Here is a 17,589-nt window from a genome sequence, read left to right on the forward strand (position 1 = left end):
GAGAGAAATCACAGCACCAGAGCTTTCCCGATACCCATCTCTGGTGTGGTGCCCCTGCTCCTCGGATGTGCCTTAGCCACAAATCATTTCATTGCTAGATCAGCTCTTATTATATATTTGACACCCTCCCCTCTCCCATCACAAAACCAGCTGCAGAGGACACTGTCCCTCTGGGGTGCAGACTGGAAAAGAGTTCTGGGCGCTGTCAGTGGACCCTGCAGCCAGCATGGGAACTTGCCACCCTGCCCAGGACCCATCAGGACTTTCTCCTTCCCTTTCTTCCATTTATTTCCTTCACTCACTCCACTTGGAGCGCCAGGACTTGCTCGGTAGAGAGCTGCGAGGAACTAGGCCTTTTGTGTGGGTCCTGTGTGTGTGTGGCTTCCTATGCGCTCTAGTCAGGGTGGAGGATCAAAAGGGGGATCTGGGGGCTCCCGAGTTTGCCTCCTCCAGTCATTCCCCCCCTCCCACCCACCCCACCCCTGCTCCCCGGAGTTGCTCTGCTGATAAACGGGGCGCAGGAGTCCTCGGTCCAGTTGGGATCCCTTTCTGGGTGTCTTTCCAAAGAGCCCTGCGGAGACGCCCAGAGCCACAGCGGCCCGGTCCTGACCCCACGCGCGGACACTGGAGACGCAGCACGTGCGGTGGGTCCCCGCTACCCGGCCGAGGGGGCGCGCACGGGCGCCGGGGAACCGGTGCACCCCCACCTTCACCCCACCGCCGCGCCGCAGACCCCTCCCTCCGCAACTTTCCAAGGCGGCTCGGGGCAGGAAGTGGGGGGGCAGGGGCGGTGCTTGGGGCGCGGGGAGGGTCTGGGAGCGCGCCCCGCCCCCGACCGCGCCCCCGCGCCCCCAGCGCTCCGGAGCCGCGGAGTCGGAGCGCCGGGCTGCGATCGCCTAGCCCGCGGGCGGGGCGAACAAAGCGGCGGCGGTAGCGGCAGCTGAGGCGCGGGCGGCCGGGGCCCCGGACGCGCGGAACGAGCGACCCGCCGGGCCTTTGTCTCCGGCGGGGCAGCAGCCGCGGGCGCCCCGAGCGCAGGATGCGGCGCCCGGCGGGGCGGCCGGAGGAGCGCGGCGGCGGCGGGCAGCGGGCAGCGCGGCCCCGGGCCCGAGGGGACCCGCGTGTGTGAGGGGCGGCCGGCGCGGGCACGTGGGGCCGGAGAGCGGAGGCGGAGGCGCGGAGGAGGGGACGCCCGGCGGCGCGGCGGGGACCGGGGCCGCCCGCGCCAAGCCCCGCCCCGGCCGCCGAGCCCCGCGCGCGCGCGGGCGGGCGGGATGCCCCGCGGCCGCGGCACTCTGCTCCGCGCCCTGCCCTGAGCCGGCCGCGCGGGCGCCATGGAGCAGTGGCGGCAGTGCGGCCGCTGGCTCATCGACTGCAAGGTCCTGCCGCCCAGCCACCGGGTGGTGTGGCCCTCGGCGGTGGTCTTCGATCTGGCGCAGGCGCTGCGCGACGGCGTCCTGCTGTGCCAGCTGCTGCACAACCTCTCGCCCGGCTCGGTGGACCTCAAGGACATCAACTTCCGGCCGCAGATGTCCCAGGTGAGGACGGGGCGCCCGGGCCTCGGGGGGCGACCCCGGGCGGCGCGAAGTTGACCAAAGTCCCTCTAGCCCGGGGCGCGCCTCCGCCCCCCGCGGGCACTGCCCGGCCGCACCTCCAGGGGAGGGGGCGCTCGGACCCACGCTGCTGCTCCCCTCCCCTCATCCGCGCTCCCAGCTTGGTTCCCCGACTCCGCCGAGCTCTGCGGGCGCTCGGGTCCCCAGCGGGGCGGAAGACTGGGTGGACCCGGGGCCCGCGCCCGGCCCGTCTCGCCGCCTCCCAGCCCGGCGCGAGCGGGCACCAGCAGCTCGGCCTCCCTTGTGCCCTGTGACTTGCTGCCAGAGGGGGACCCCCGGGCACTCTCCCCCAGCAAATGTGTCCTTTGTCGCCGGTGAGGCGCGTGTGGCTGCCTGCCGGCTGGGAGCCGGCAGGAAAATGTCTGTTCCTTCAGCGGCAGGAGCTGCCTCACTGGATCCCCAAAGGGAAGTTGCCTGAGACTTAAAGAGAATCAGGGGTCCCGTTCTGCTCAGCCCCCCAATCTGGCATCTTTGCATTGCGTCCTAGATGCGTTAGGTGGCTCAGGGGGCGGCTGGCACTGTCCGGGAGTGACCCTTTTGCTCACCCCCAGCCCTTTCCTCTGGGGCTCATGGCAAGTCTGGTGGACAAGGGCCTTTCACTCCTGTGACAAGGGAGCGGGGCTGGGGGAAGGAGGGATGAGATGAGTCACCACTTTTCCAGGCCCCTGTCCTTTGGCTGCTACCACGTTTCCAAGGAGATGGGGGCAACCCCTCCCTGGAAGGGGTGGTGGTGGTGGCTGCTGACAAAGGCCAGCTCTGAGTGGGCAGGGAACTGTCTTCCCACTCAGTAATAACAGCCTGGGACCTCTGACTTCGCCACGGAGGGTGCTTTGACCTCTCCTGGAGCCAGCACTCAGGACACTTTCAACCCAACTTGCCCGAGGTCCCAGGGACCAGGTGCCTTGCTGCAGCTGTATCACCAGTATCACAGCTGGGGAATGATCCTCCTGCTCCCCAGGGGACTGGGGAAGGACTTACTCCATTTTATGCCTGGAGAGTCCCAGGGAGATTGTGGCTGCTGGGTTGACTACCCATGGTGCTGGGTGCTGAGGTGCAGGGCTCCTGGACTGACAGGTTCCCCGGTTTTCCTGGTTGGAAATAGGCTCCGGCTGTGGTTTGGGTGGGCTGGGAAAGGAGGGTGCTCCTATGACAGGTGGCCTGGTTCAGCCCCTACATCAGGGGGTGCTAAGATGACCTGGGGTCCCTAGTGCTGTAGGAGGGCCAGTGGTACTGACAGCAGCACAGCCCCTCAGTGCTGTGCCTCCTGGTCCAGTCCCCCCTAGAAGGAGTGTTGGGGCATTTGGGCAGTAGGGCTGGCGCAGCTGGACACATATTTGTGGGTCTGGCTGGCCAGGTGCTCAAACCTAGCTCTGCCATCTCCCTGGTAGACACCTCAGTGTTCCCACAGATGCAGTCCAGACAGTCACCATAGCATGCCCTCAGTAGAGAGCTGGATATGAAACCTTCCTCCGTGTTTCCGTGCGACCATCTGGCCCCCTGTGGTGTGTGTGGCTCCTTACGCTGACCTCAGCTCGCCTGCTTTTCATCTAGCAGAGGGTGGGGTGGTCACGCCCATCTTTGTGTGTCTGTGGCTGGAGCAGTGTGGGCTGCAGCTGCTCCCAGACCCCCCACCCCCCGTCGTCCCCGTGGGTTTCAGAATCCGCAGGACTACCCCATGTGCACATGCACCATGATGGGGTGGCCTTCCTGGAGTGTGGCTGGGCTGGGCCCTAGGGAGCGGTTCTGCCCTCGAGTAAGCTTACAGCCCCCGGGGTCCAGGAAGCGTCCTCTGCCAAGAACATCACCCCCAGCCTTCCCTGGGGTGACACCTTGCTGGAGAGGAGACACCACTCCTCTTTCTTGGCTTGCCCCCTCGCTCACCCCGTCAGTGGCTGGCAACCTGGATATGACCTTAGGTCTCTCTGCTCAGGCCATTTGAGCAAACCACGCTCTCCTAAATCTCCTTGAGGGAGCTCACTCCATGGAGGGGCGGGCCTGCTTCTCTATCCTGTTGTGCGTCTGACAAGAAGGAAGATGGGCTCAGCACCTGCCTGTTCTCCAGCATCTGGAGGCCTGGCTGGCTGGGAGGGCCCCTCCATCTCCCCGCTCTCCTGGCGTGCCTGGGGCCCTTCCAGTGCCAGGGCTGTCCTGGCGTGTCCCTTGTCCTAGGGTGCCACGCTGGCTTCTATGGGGACAGTTATTTCCCTGGGACTCCATTCAGAGTACCCCCTCCTGCTGCTCTCCCCTGGGTCATTGAACCCGAAGGAACACAGAGCAGTGTGTGTTTATTGAGCAACTACTGTGTGCGGAGCCAGGTCCTAGGAGATGTCCTCAGAGACGGGCTTGCCGCCATCATGCCCTGTGGAGCTGACAGGATCTGCTTTATTTTCTTTCTTTCTTTCTTTCTTTCTTTCTTTCTTTCTTTCTTTCTTTTTTTTTTTTTTTTTGTCTCCAAAATGCCTAGAAGCTGCCTTGGGTTTAATTAAACTAATTAAGTACGGCTCCAATCTGCAGAGCCTGAGTGTCTGCGGCAGCCTAGGGTACGAGTGCCCGGGCTGATTCCAGCACACAGCTTCACCTTTGGTCTGCTTTTTGGACCTTTAGCACACCCGCTGCACCCGCCTCTGGGATGCACGCCACCCTGTCAGGCCTACACCCTTGGAGCAGACTGGGAAGCTGCTGTGGAGACTGTGTGCTGGTGTTTCCCACACCTCCAGCCTCTGTACCTCCTAGTCCCTGCCTCCCTCTCATGCCTTTTTTTTTTTTTTTGGTCTTTTTTGTCTGCTCATCACACGCTATGCCCATGCTAAATTCCTTTCGTCTTTTAGCTTGGTCATTCCTGTAACGAGCTAGTCTGGTCATCCTCTCCTCCTTGAAGTCTCCCATGATCTCAAGCCTGGCCCTGGTTCCTGGGCACCATGAGCCCCTCCAAACCCTTCATCTTGGGGTCCTATAGAACCTGCAGTCCTTTGTTTGTTCCTCTATTCTTTTTTTTCCCCATCATTCAGGACCAGTCTGCCCCAGATCTGACTACTTACTAGGCAGGCTTGGCCTGGGGGCTGGGGCAGCCTGGTCCTTGCTCTCACAGTGGTTTCTGGGGAGCCAGGACAGAGGGAGTGGACCAGAGTAGGCCTGATTGGCTGGCTCCTTACATCTTCCTTTCTTTATTTTAAGATGCATTTATTTATACTTAATTATTTTAAGGTAGAGACACAGAGGGAGAAAGACACCACAGCACTGAAACTACCCAGGTTGCACATGTGACAGAGCAGTGCAAATCCAAGTGAGCTATGTCACTGGGTCTCTTCATTTATTTTATGAGCAATTAGAGCCTCAATCCGTCATGTCTGGTGCTGGGGACTGAACCCGGGGCCCCAGCCATTGAAGCTCTGTTCTCCTTCCAGGTTCCTGGCATCTTAGCTCAGGGAGGGTAAGGCCAGGTGCTTGGGGCAGGTGGCCCGAGTCCAGATGGGGCTCAGGGCTCCGAGCACTCACCTGAGCCCTTGGTGAAGGCAGCGTTTTTCAGCTGGTGCTCTGTCACTGTCTGTTCCTGCAGTTGACACATTTCCAAGCTTTGATACAGTGCAGTATCTAGTCCTCTGTCACCTCGTTTCTCCTTTTCTTTCTCTCCCCCACCTATTCCCTCCAGCTTTGATTGTGGTTTCCTGTTGGATCCCCGGGATTGCTGTAGGTTCCCGGCATGGTTTATTTTTGATGCCTGAATGTCCTTGGGTTTGACCTGTGGCTGTGCTTCAAGGCGGCTCTGTTGTCTCTCTGAGCACTTCCTTCCTCTCTGGCGCTGAGTGCTTCAGACCCGTGTTGTGTTTTCCTTTGCTCCCTCTTGGTTATCAGCCATGGCTCCGACTCTGGGGAGTTCTGGTTCCACAGTGGAGAGAGCGGGCTGTTCTGCTGTCATGAGCCCTGGGTGGTTAGACCTAGGGAGAACATGTGTGTGCTCGTGGGCACCTGTGTTTGTGTGTTTGTTGCTGAGCACATACTTGTCTCACATATTCATGTTTGTACTTGTCCCCTTCCTCCCTCCCTTCCTCCCTCCCTTCCTCCCTCCCTTCCTTCCTTCCTTCCTTCCTTCCTTCCTTCCTTCCTTCCTTCCTTCCTGTTTTTGTCAGCAGGGTTATTGCTGGGGCTGAATGCCTGCATAATGACTTCCACCACTCCCTCTGGCTATTTATTTATTTATTCATTTATTTATTTATGATAGGACAAAAAGCAATTGGGGGGGGAGAGAGACAGTGAGATACCTGCAGAGCTGCTTCATCACTCCTGAACCTTCCCCCTCTGCTGGTGGGGACCAAGGGATTGAACCCAAGTCCTTGCACATGATAATGTATGTGCTTTACCTGGTGCTCCACTGCCTGGCCCCTGTGGGCCATTTTTTTAAATAGAAGTGAGAGACGGATAGGAAGAGAGACAAGAGAGATATTTGCAACACTGCTTCATTGCTTGTGGAGTTCCCCCCCCACGTGGTTGGGAAATCTGGGACTTGAAGCCAGATCCTTGCGTGTGTGTGCTCTACTGGGTATGTGACCACCCAGAGGTTGTTCCCCCCCAACCTCTGCTCAACATCTGCTACCAAATAGTAGCTTGTGAATTGCATCTGTATTTAAAGATTGGGGGCTGATGGTAGCACACCTGGGTGAGCACACATGTTCCTGTGCACAGACTTGAGTTCAAAGCCCCAGTCCTCACCTGCAGGGGGGTTGCTTCACAAGTGCTGAAGCAGCTCTGCAGGTGTTTCCCTGTCTCTTTCCCTGTTTCTCTCCATTTCCCCTCAGTTTCTAGCCAATAAATAAATAAATATTAAAAAAATTGTTTAAAAAATCTTGTTGATCTCAAGGTGGTGCAGTGGGTACAGTGTTGGTCTTCAAGCGTAAGTTACCAGGATTTGATCCCCAGCAGCACGTGTCAGAATGATGTCCTCCCTTCTTTTTCTCATAAATTGTTAAAAAAAAAAAAGATTTCTGTTAGTCATATTAAAAAGGTGAAAAGACAGTTTTAGTAATACATGCATATACATACATATGTTGTTGTTATTATTATTATTTTTTCCCCTGTGTGGCTGGGTATGAACTTGAGCCTTGTGTACATAATACCAGCACTGAGCTGCCCCCCACCCCCCCATACACCCGAGGGGCCAGATAGAGCTATTCTAGGTCTTGTGGTCTGGAGGTCTCTTTCACGTGCTTGTCTCTGTCTTTCCTGCCCAGTTTTTTTCATCATTTTAGAGAAGGGTAGAAAAGAGAGACACCGTCATGGCACCGCTGAAGAGAGAGAAAAGAGAGACACCGTTACAGCACTGCTCTACCACCCTTGGCATCCCCTCCGGTGCTGTTCATGGTGTCCTCAGTGGTGCTAGGCCTCGAACCCAGGACCTTGGACCCAGGCACTGTGCTGTTCGAGGCGTGTGCTCTGTGTGGTGAGTCGTCTCCCTACCCTTATTAATAACACACTGCGTTTAATCAGTGTCTTCTGAAAACACAGCCCGGCAGACATCAGCTCTAGGGGGTGAAGGTGCCATGCTGTGTTTGCGGGAGATGATACCGCGTGTCTGGGATGCTCAGGTTTCGAGTGGGGAGGGATCAGGAAGAGTGCCTGGAAAGGCTCCTTGGGGGAATGACGATGAAAGCAAGGTTGGGAAACATCGCTGTTACCGGAACATTACCATTTCCTTCCCTGCTGCCGCGCACACGCAGGCCTGAGCTTGGCGGCGGGGTGGGGACGGGGGCTTTGCCCGACTGGCTGGCAGTGTGACTGTAGCCTTCCCCTCCAGTCTGCCTGGGCCCAGTCTGGGGTGGGGGTTTGCAGCCCGGTGCTGGCATAAAGCGAGTTCTTTGTGTCTCTGCTCTGATGGCAGAGTCCTGACTTGGGCTGGTGGGGAAGCTGTTTGGGGACACTCAGCTGTGCATATAGTCTGGGCCCTGGACACTGGGGTCGCAGGTGCTGGGACTTCCACCCCATGCCTCACTGGAGCCCTTTCCTGCCCCCTCCCCCAGCCCAGCTGGCTTGGCAATCCCCCCAACCCCTTTAGCGGGGGTCTCCCTCATTCATCTAGAGAAGTGCTGGGGCTCGGCAGTGAAGCCCTCTGACCTCTTCCTCCTGTATCCACGTCCAGTTCCTGTCTGTGCCTTTCTGGATTTGAGGCCCACGGTGCTGAGCTCGATGCCTCCTTACCACTCCTCAGTCCATCCCTGGTGCCACTTGCCACCGGTCCCTTCACCCAGGATCCCCAAGTGCTATCTATTGTAGGGCTAGACGGGACTATTCTAGGTCTCCGTCACCTGCTTATCTCTGTCCCTCCTGCCCAGAGCAGCTGTTGATCATCTTGAGTGAGCTTTTCTTGACATTTACTTATGGAGAATGAAATGTGGATATGCATTTATATAGACTTCTTGGATGGAATTGGGTCTCACACATGTGATTTCACTGCTCTGGGCCACTTTGTCACACACACAGATGAGAGATGCATGTGTGCACACGTGAACACACATGTGAACACACACGTGAACACACACGTGAACACACACACACACACACACACACACACCCAGTGAAACTTCCTCTGGTGCCATTGCCTCTCTTGTGGTTCTGGGGCTTGAACCTGGGTCGCACACATGGCAGTGCAGGTGCTCCATCCAGTTAGCTATGTCTCTGGCCTGTGATGTGTGAATTTTTAAATACTTTCTGTGTGTCACAAAATTTGACACCCCCCCCCCAATACATACACATCATTTAAAAACGTAAAGGTGGATTGTACAGAGCCAGACAGCAGGACTCACAAACAACTGTGCCTGGGCCCTGTGTCTATCTGTGCTCAATGGCCAGTCCCTTCCCGTCTTGGTCCCTTCCCACCTAGGAAGGTGCCTGCACTACGAATTCACTGCTCCTGGAGGCCATTTTTCCCATTTAGTTGTCCTTGTTGTAGTTGTTATTGTTGTTAAGCTGTTGTTGCTGTTGTTGTTGGATAGGACAGAGAAATGGAGAGAGGAGGGGAAGATAGAGAAGGGTTGAGAAAGAGAGACACCTGCAGACCTGTTTCACTGCTTGCTAAGCGACCTCCCTTCAGATGGGGAGCCGGGGGCTCAAACTGGGATCCTTATGCTGGTTCTTGTGCTTTGTGCCTTGTGCGCTTAACCCACAGCTTTACTGCCCGCCCCCCTGTCCCTTCACTTTTATTATGACTCTTTTTGAGTCCTACTCTGTGCTGATGGGAACTTGCTGGAGAAGAGCAAAACTCTTTCCTGCTGGCCTCGCTTGCCTCCCCAGCTGTGCCCTGTGCAGGGCACTCACCATAGCCTTTGGATGATGATGGCCACCTGCTGGGGTTTGCCCCAAACTGGGGGAGGCCACGACAGTGGGTGCAGGCTGCTCATCCTCCTTTACAACCAGGGGTCTGGTTGATTAGATTGTAGAGGGCTTCTAGGAGGAGGTGGCCTTGAGCCCAGGGTGCCTCTAGGTAACTGAAGGTCGGAGGCCTGGTGGCCTGTGGAGAGTGGGGTCCCTGGGGACTCCCCTTCCCTCCAGGCATTCTGAATCTTGCACCCACAGTCCCTTCCTGACTCCTCAGAGCTGACACCTGGGGACCAAGGAGCCAGCCTGGCTCAGAGGCAGCTAGAGAGGTGACTGGTTGGCCTGGGGTCACACAGCTTTGTGAATAACTCCTGAGCAAGTGAAGGAGATGCAGGGGCTGAATCCAGAGCTGCCCAGGCTCCCCACTCACTTCCTTAGCTCTGTTCCTGAACCCCTCTCAAGGGGGCAGTGGACATAAGAGCCAGAAGCCCCCACCCCCTTGTGTTGCTGACCTTCTGCAGGGGCCTAGATACAGAGGTCCAGGGAGAAAGGAAGAGGCACTCTCAGATGCAGACAAGGTGGCAGGTTGGGGTGAGCGCCTCAGGGCGTGGTCTCCCCCCAGCATCTTTGCTGCAGGGTCCCTTTGCCTCCTCTCCTCTGGGCTGGGCACAGGCAGCCTCATGACCAGGTGAGTGTAGCCTTCTGGGCCTCTATGCCGGGCCTCTGTCCTGGGCCTCTGTGCTGGGTCTCCATCTTCCCCGGCCAACTCCTCTCTGGGTCTGAGTGGCTGCAGCTCTGACTCGAGGAAGTGTGGCGGCCTCTGCCCTCCTGCCCTGTCAACATCCTCTGTCCAGTTCCGGATGGCTGCCCTGCATCCGCTGCTTCAGTCCTGGGACCCCAACCTGCCTGGGAGCTGCTATCACTGGGTTCTGGCCTTGGCTGCTGCCAGCTTGTTCCTGTACTGGGCTCTGCCAGACCCAGGTTTGAGTCCTGCCCCCACTTCTTGGCTTTGTGACTCCTCTCTGGTTACCTCATCAGCTCCTTCCTTCCTTCCTTCCTTCCTTCCTTCCTTCCTTCCTTCCTTTCTTTCTTTCTCTCTCTTTCTTTTTGACTCCTCTCTGGTCCTCTCATCATTTTCTTTCTTTCTTTTTTCCTTCCTTCCTTCCTTCCCTCTTTTCCTCCTTCTTTCTATTAAAAAACTTTATTTATTTATTTATTAAAAAGATTTTACTTATTAGAAAGATAGGAGAGAGAGAAAGAACCAGATATCACTCTGGTGTATGTGCTGCCGGGGATTTAACTCAGGACCTCATGCTTGAAGAGTCCAGTGTCTCATCCACTGCGCCACCTCCCGGACCACAGAACTTCTATTTATTAATTAGAGAGAGGGAGGGAGAAAGAGAGAACACTAGACCATCCCTCTGGTACATGTGCTGCTGGGGATTGAAATTGGGACCTCATGGTTGAGAGTCCAGTGCTTTGTCCACTGTGCCACCTCCTTTACCACACCCCCCTTGTCTGTTCCTTCCCCGTCCCCCCCCCCCCCCCACACACACACACACTGAGAGCATCCACACTCTGGGAGTTTAAGCATTCTGAAATCTGTGCTAGTGATTCCTCAACCTGCCCACCCCTGGCCTCCCTCCCCAAATGCTTTGGGGAGCAGAGTTCAGTGCTGGGTTAGGGCCTCCACACCCGCAGTCTTGCTGGGATCCACTTGGGCGGCAGGAACCCCTCCCCCAATCAGGATGTGTTCACAAGAGGTGTGGGGTCCCTCATTCCTAGCCTGTGAACTTCCTTGCCTCCCCCCACAGGGTGGGGAGGGTCCCTGATTCAGTTTCTGAATTCAAAAGATAAAGGAGGAAGCAGAGCCCCACCCAGCTCAGCAAGGGGGCAGCCCCAGATCAGCACCCTGGGGTGCTCCTGCCACTGGCTAGCCCAGGCATGGGCGTCATCATGCTGTCAGAAGTGAGGTCTGTTTTGTGGGACTTTTGCGGGAGGACTGGGAGACTGTTCTAGATGCACCAGCTCCCAGCCTGAAGCCAACCTGAAGCTGGAGCCTGGGAGCTTCCATGGCTTGTTTTGTGTTGTGCTTTGGCCCTTCCTCCCTCCCTCCCTCCCTCCCTCCTTCCCTCCCTCCCTTCCTTCCCTAGAGCACTGCTCAGCTGTCTGATGGTGGTGGTGGTTGTAGGGGATGGACTGAACCTGGGGCCTCAGGCATGAGAGTATCTTTGCATAACCCTTATGTTGTCTCTGCTACCCTGTGCTTTGCTTTTTAAAGGTTCTGACACCTGATGGCACCTTTCCAGGAATGGGGGTCATCTCCAGTCCCTGTCCTCCCCATCTCAAGGACTGTTCTCTGACAGCTACATGAGGGAGGACAAAGGGGGTGTTACCTTTCTCCTGACTTTATTTTCAGGCTGTCCCACATTGCCAGGTGACATCCGCATTGTTCCATTGTTGCACTTATTGTGTAAACACAGGTGCTGCTCTGGTGACCTGGGGCCAGTGCTGATATTGCAGAAGGCACGCCACCCTGGTCATGCACCCACAGCCCCTTTCAGAGTTCAGGGAGCACCTTCCAGTGTGCTCACCTGCGTCGTCTGTGCTTGGCATAGTGCTCATCCTGGCTCTGGGGGAGGCAGACTTGGCCCCTGGTCTGTGTCCATTGGGACTGTAGTAATGGACAGAGCACAGCTGGCCCCAGTTGTACGGTGTCACCTCGCTGGTCAATGACAGCTGTTTCTGGTAAGGTGGAAGACTCTGGTCCTTCATGTTCCAGGCAGCCCCTGTCCCAAGGCCCTTCCTTGCTCTCCCTAAGCCCCTCTGAGTCTTCTCCATGGTCACTGCCATCACCATCATCTTCTTCTTCTTCTTCTCCTCCTCCTTTTCTTCCTCCTCCTTCTTTTAATGGAATGTTTTTTTTTTCTTTTTCTTTTTATTGGGGAATTAATGTTTTACATTCAACAGTAAATACAATAGTTTGTACATTCATAACATTCCCCAGTTTCCCACATAACAATACAACCCCACTAGGTCCTCTGAATCCTTTTTGGACCTGTACTCTCCCCACCCACCCACCCCAGAGTCTTTTACTTTGGCGCAATACGCCAATTCCAGTTCAGGTTCGACTTGTGTTTTCTTTTCTGATCTTGTTTTTCAACTTCTGCCTGAGAGTGAGATCATCCCATATTCATCCTTCTGTTTCTGACTTATTTCACTCAACATGATTTTTTCAAGGTCCATCCAAGATCGGCTGAAAACGGTGAAGTCACCATTTTTTACAGCTGAGTAGTATTCCATTGTGTATATATACCACAACTTGCTCAGCCACTCATCTGTTGTTGGACACCTGGGTTGCTTCCAGGTTTTGGCTATTACAAATTGTGCTGCCAAGAACATATGTGTACACAGATCTTTTTGGGTGGGTGTGTTGGGTTCCTTAGGATATATCCCCAGGAGAGGAATTGCATGGTCATAGGGTAGGTCCATTTCTAGCCTTCTGAGAGTTCTCCAGACTGTTCTCCACAGAGGCTGGACCAATTACATTCCCACCAGCAGTGCAGGAGGGTTCCTTTGACCCCACACCCTCTCCAGCATTTGCTGCTGTTACCTCTTCTGATGTATGACATTCTCACAGGAGTGAAGTGGTATCTTGTTGTTGTCTTTATTTGCATTTCTCTGACAGTCAGAGACTTGGAGCATTTTTTCATGTGTTTCTTGGCCTTTTGGATCTCTTCTGTGGTGAATATTCTGTCCATGTCCTCCCCCCATTTTTGGATGGGGTTATTTGTTGTCTTGTTGTTGAGTTTGGCAAGCTCTTTAAGTATGTTGGCTATTAAACTCTTTTTTTTGGCTATTAAACTCTTGTCTGATGTATGGCATGTAAAGATCTTCCATTCTGTGAGGGGTCTCTTGGTTTGGGTAGTGGTTTCTTTCGCTGTGAAGAAGCTTTTTTTTTTTTTTTTCCTCCAGGGTTATTGCTGGGCTCGGTGCCTGCACCATGAATCCACCACTCCTGGAGGCCATTTTTTTCCCCCTTTTGTTGCCCTTGTTGTTGTAGCCTCGCTGTGGCTATCATTATTGCCATTGTTGATGTCGTTTGTTGTTGGATAGGACAGAAAGAAATGGAGAGAGGAGGGGAAGACAGAGAGGGGGAGAGAAAGATAGACACCTGCAGACCTGCTTCACCGCCTGTGAAGCGACCCCCCTGCAGGTGGGGAGCCGGGGGCTCGAACAGGGATCCTTACTGTGAAGAAGCTTTTTAATTTGATATAGTCCCATAGGTTTATGCTTACCTTAGTCTTCTTTGTAATTGGATTCGTTTCATTGAAGATGTCTTTGAAATTTATGCAGATAAGAGTTCAGCCAATATTTTCTTCTAAGTGTCTGATAGTTTGTGGTCTAACATCCAAGTCCTTGATACACTTGGAATTTACTTTTGTATTTGGTGAAATACAGTGGTTCAGTTTCATTCTTCTGCATGTTTCAACCCATTGTTTCCAACACCATTTGTTGAAGAGACTCTGATTTCCCCATTTAATAGTCTGGGCCCCTTTGTCAAAGATTAGATGTCCATAGGTGTGGGGCCTCACTTCTGGGCTCTCAATTCTATTCCACTGGTCAGTGTGTCTATTCATGTTCCAGTACCAAGCAGTTTTGATGACAATGGCCTTATAATACAGTTTGAGATCTGGGAGTGTGATGCCTCCAGTTCTGTTCTTTTTTCTCAAGATTGTTTTGGCAATTCTAGGTCTTTTCTGGTTCCAGATAAACATTTGTAGCATTTGTTCTATTCTCCTAAAAACTGTGCTTGGGATCCTGATGAGGATAGCATTAAATTTGTATATGGCTCTGGGTAGTATATTCATTTTGATGATGTTAATTCTTCCAACCCATGAACATGGAGTATCTTTCCACTTCTTTGTGTCTTTTTCAATTTCCTTGAGTAGTGACTCATAATTTTCAGTATACAAGTCTTTCACTTCTTTGGTTAGGTCTACTCCTAGATATTTTATTGTTTTAGTTGCTATAGTAACTAAAAGGAATTGATTTCTTCTAGCTTAGTGTTTGCATAGAGGAATGCCACTGACTTTTGAATGTTAATTTTATAGCCTGACACCTTACTTTATTGCCTGATGATTTCCAAAAGCGTCTTGCTGGATTCCTTAGGTTTTTCTGTGTATACTATCATGTCATCTGCAAACAGGGAGAGTTTGACTTCTTCTCTTCCAATCTGTATGCCTTTAATTCCTTGCTCCTGCCTGATGGCTATGGCAAGAACTTCCAACACTATGTTGAATAGTAATGGTGATAGTGGGCAGGCCTGTCTAGTGCCTGATCTGAGGGGAAATGCTTCCAGTTTTTCACCATTGAGTATGATGTTGGCTGTCAGTTTGCTATATATAGACTCCACTATCTTCAGGAATTTTCCATCTATTCCTATTTTTTGTAGTGTTTTGATCATAAAGGGATGTTGGATTTTGTCAAAGGCTTTCTCTGCATCAATTGATATGGCCATGTGGTTTTTGGTCTTGCTTTTGTTGATGTGGTGGATCACATTGATTGATTTACGTATATTAAACCAAGCTTGCATGCCTGGGATAAACCCCACTTGGTCCTGATGAAGAATCTTTTTAATATACTGCTGTATTTGGTTGGCTAGAATTTTGTTCAATATTTTTGCATCTATGTTCATCAGAGATATTGGTCTGTAGTTTTCTTTTTTGGTTGTGCCTTGTTGTTTATTGTTGTTGTTAATTATTATTATTGCTGTTGCTGTCATTGTTGCTGGATAGGACAGAGAGAAATGGAGAGAGGAGGGCAAGATAGAGAGGGGGAAAGAAAGATAGACACCTGCAGACCTGCTTCATCGCTTGTGAAGCAACTCCCCTGCAGGTGGTGAGCCGGGGGCTCGAACCGGGATCCTTACACCAGTCCTTGCGGTTTGTGCCACCTGCACTTTACCCACTGTGCTACTGCCCAGACCCCTTAATGGACTTTTATAGTACATTTTTTTTCTTCCAGCACTTTGCTGGGGCTTCAAACCTACACAATTCCACTGCCACTGATGGACTGACTGACTCTTCCAGAGAGAGAGAGAGAGACAAAGTGAAGGGAGACATCACAGCACCAGTCCACTGGCGCTGAAGCTTTCCCTTTCCTCCTGCTCCCAAGTGGTGGCCAGGGACTTGATTCTAGTTCCTCAGACACAGTAAAATCTGTGCCCTGCCAGGTGGTGGTGCACCTGTTTGAGCACATATATATTACAGTGTGAAAGGACCCAGGTTCAAGCCCTGGACCCCACCTGCAGGGGGAAAAGCTTCACAAGTGGTGAAGCAGGGCTGCAGATGTCTCTCTGTCTCTCTCCCTCCCTATCTACCCCACCCCTCTCAATTTCTCTCTGTCTCTATCTGTTAACAGATAAATAAAAAAAATATTTTTAAAAAGTGTGCCCTACTGGTGAAGGGTCTCTTGGCACCCTCTTCTAAGGCAGAGAGAGGGAGAGAGTGAAAGTGACCACAGTACTAAGTCATCCTCCAGTGCGCTGGGGGCTGGGCTTGAGCCTGGGTTTAACACGAGGCAAGGCAATACACGATCCAAGAGAGCCCCCTCCTCTGAGGCTTGATTCCCCACCCCCCCACCCCGTGCCCCACAGCCTGCTCAGTGCACCTTCCAGCCCCAGCCAGGACCTCCGTGCTGCAGGGACAGAAGAGAAGAGTGAGTGCTTCATTGTTTTGCTGATGCAGTGGAGCTGCTGCTCAAGTGCTGGGCACTGGGCACTGAGCACCAAGCAACCCCTGGGTGCTGGCCATTGCCCCATGATGGCAGCAGGCTGGACAGCAGGCACACCCAGGGCCTGGAGCTGCTGTGTGTGCCCCCCTGCAGCTCCTCGGGTGACCCAAGCCTATGTGAGTGAGTGGCAACTGGGATGATGGGGAGATGGCCTGAGACCCTGTCTCTTGTGGAGGAAGGAGTCCAGTTCTGGGGGTCTACCAGAGGGGAGCAGAACCCAGAGCCACTGCCTCCAGGGAGGGGGTAAGTGGTTGGCAAGAGTGCCCTGGGGGCCATGAAAGGGCCTTGGAGAGAATGTGGTGGACCTGTATTAGACTCTAGAAAGTTCTGCTGAGGCTACTGTGCTGGGAGGAGGTCCAGGAGTCCCAGGGCTGGGAAGCAGGAGGATGTGGTCACCCTGCTGGAAAGCTGCTGGGGGTGGAGGAGGGTTGGGGAGGTGGGGGAAGGACGCTGGGGCTGTGTGTGTGGAGAAGCTGGGTTGGGTGGGCAGTGGGAGGCTGTCCTGATTTCGGGTGTGGTATCGGCGGTGGATGAGGTGCTGTCCACATCCTGCTGTCAGGGGTCAAGGCTGGCCTTGGCTGAGGGCCTGGGCTCAGCCTGACTCTGCCAGTGGAGCATCCCGGATGGGCTCTGAGTGGAGTCTGGACATGCTGCCCCACTCACCGTGTCTTCTGTCCTGCTTGTGCTTCCTGCAGCGTTTCCGGTCTCTGTGCAGTTGGCCACACTTGGTGGCCGGACTCTGCTGTGGAAAGGGAGATTGGCCATTGGTTTGCAGGGACTGGTGGCCGGTGCTTCCTCTATCCTCCATGGGTGCTGGCCACCTTGAGGAGCTTAGCCTTGGGGAGTCAGGAGGCTGTAAACAGGCACTGCTGATGCTCTGAGCCTTAGAGCCTGCTGTCTGGGGACACACATCCTGCGTGCCATTCCTCTCGGGTGACCCCATGCTAGCCGTACTGTTTCCAAGGACTTGGAAATGGATTTCGTAATGGAAAGAGCACTTGTGTGAATAGGTATAGCGTCCATGCTATTGATCTGGTAGCAGTGGGACCCCAGGAAGTCCAAATGGGGACATTGCTGTCTGACCCAGAGGGACATAGGGTCCTGTCATTGGAGGCTGTCCCCGAGGAGAGAGGCAGCAGCTGTAAGTGCTGCTGTTCTACTTGATGACATACTTTATCCGGGGTTCCTGGGAAACACCGCCCGGAGAGACCCTGCAGGGTAAAGCACAGTCCTTGAGATCCACGTTCCTTCTGCTTTTTTCCTCACCCTGGAGGGGAGCAGGAGGGCCTTCTGTGCCTGCACTGTTCCATCACACCTGGCAGACTTGTTTTTTCTTTTTTAGATTTAAAAAAATATTTTTATTTATTATTGGATAGAGACCAATTGAGAGGGGAGAGGGAGATAAAGAGGGAGAGAGATGGAGAGACACCTGCAGCCCTGCTTCACCACCTGTGAAGCTTTCCCTCTGCAGGTGGGGACCAGGGGCTTGAACCTGGGTTCACCTAACCAGGTGCGCCACCACTTGATTCTCACTTGTTGTTTCAACACATAATTTTTTCCTTTTGAATTTACTTTTTTATTTTTTTATTGGGGAATTAATGTTTTACATTCAACAGTAAGTACAATAGTTTGTACATGGATAACATTCCCCAGTTTCCCATATAACAATTCAACCCCCACTAGGTCCTCTGAATCCTTTTGGACCTGTATTCTCCCCACCCACCCACCCCAGAGTCTTTTACTTTGGTGCGATACGCCAATTCCATTTCAGGTTCTACTTGTGTTTTCTTTTCTGATCTTGTTTTTCAACTTCTGCCTGAGAGTGAGATCATCCCATATTCATCCTTCCGTTTCTTTTTTTTTTTCTCTCTTTTTT

General features: G+C 53.7%; 1 protein-coding gene across 5 annotated transcripts in view; it reads left to right on the top strand.

Moving 5' to 3' along the window:
• Positions 1-859: 859 nt before the first annotated feature.
• VAV2 (vav guanine nucleotide exchange factor 2) overlaps positions 860-17,589 on the top strand; it is a 162,353-nt gene continuing 145,623 nt past the window's right edge. For 2 of the 5 annotated variants that reach the window (XR_009551985.1, XM_060199347.1), the window contains exon 1: positions 860-1,538. Coding sequence is in view for 4 of the 5 variants with exons in the window: in XM_060199347.1 (XP_060055330.1) it covers positions 1,335-1,538 (204 nt within the window). In the remaining variant the exon portion in view is untranslated. The remainder of the gene's footprint in view (positions 1,539-17,589) is intronic. The other 3 variants (XM_007521432.3, XM_060199346.1, XM_007521433.3) reach the window with 3 other exon arrangements.

This window comes from Erinaceus europaeus, chromosome 10 (genome assembly GCF_950295315.1).
Source record: "Erinaceus europaeus chromosome 10, mEriEur2.1, whole genome shotgun sequence".
In the NCBI taxonomy this organism is placed as follows: domain Eukaryota; kingdom Metazoa; phylum Chordata; class Mammalia; order Eulipotyphla; family Erinaceidae; genus Erinaceus; species Erinaceus europaeus.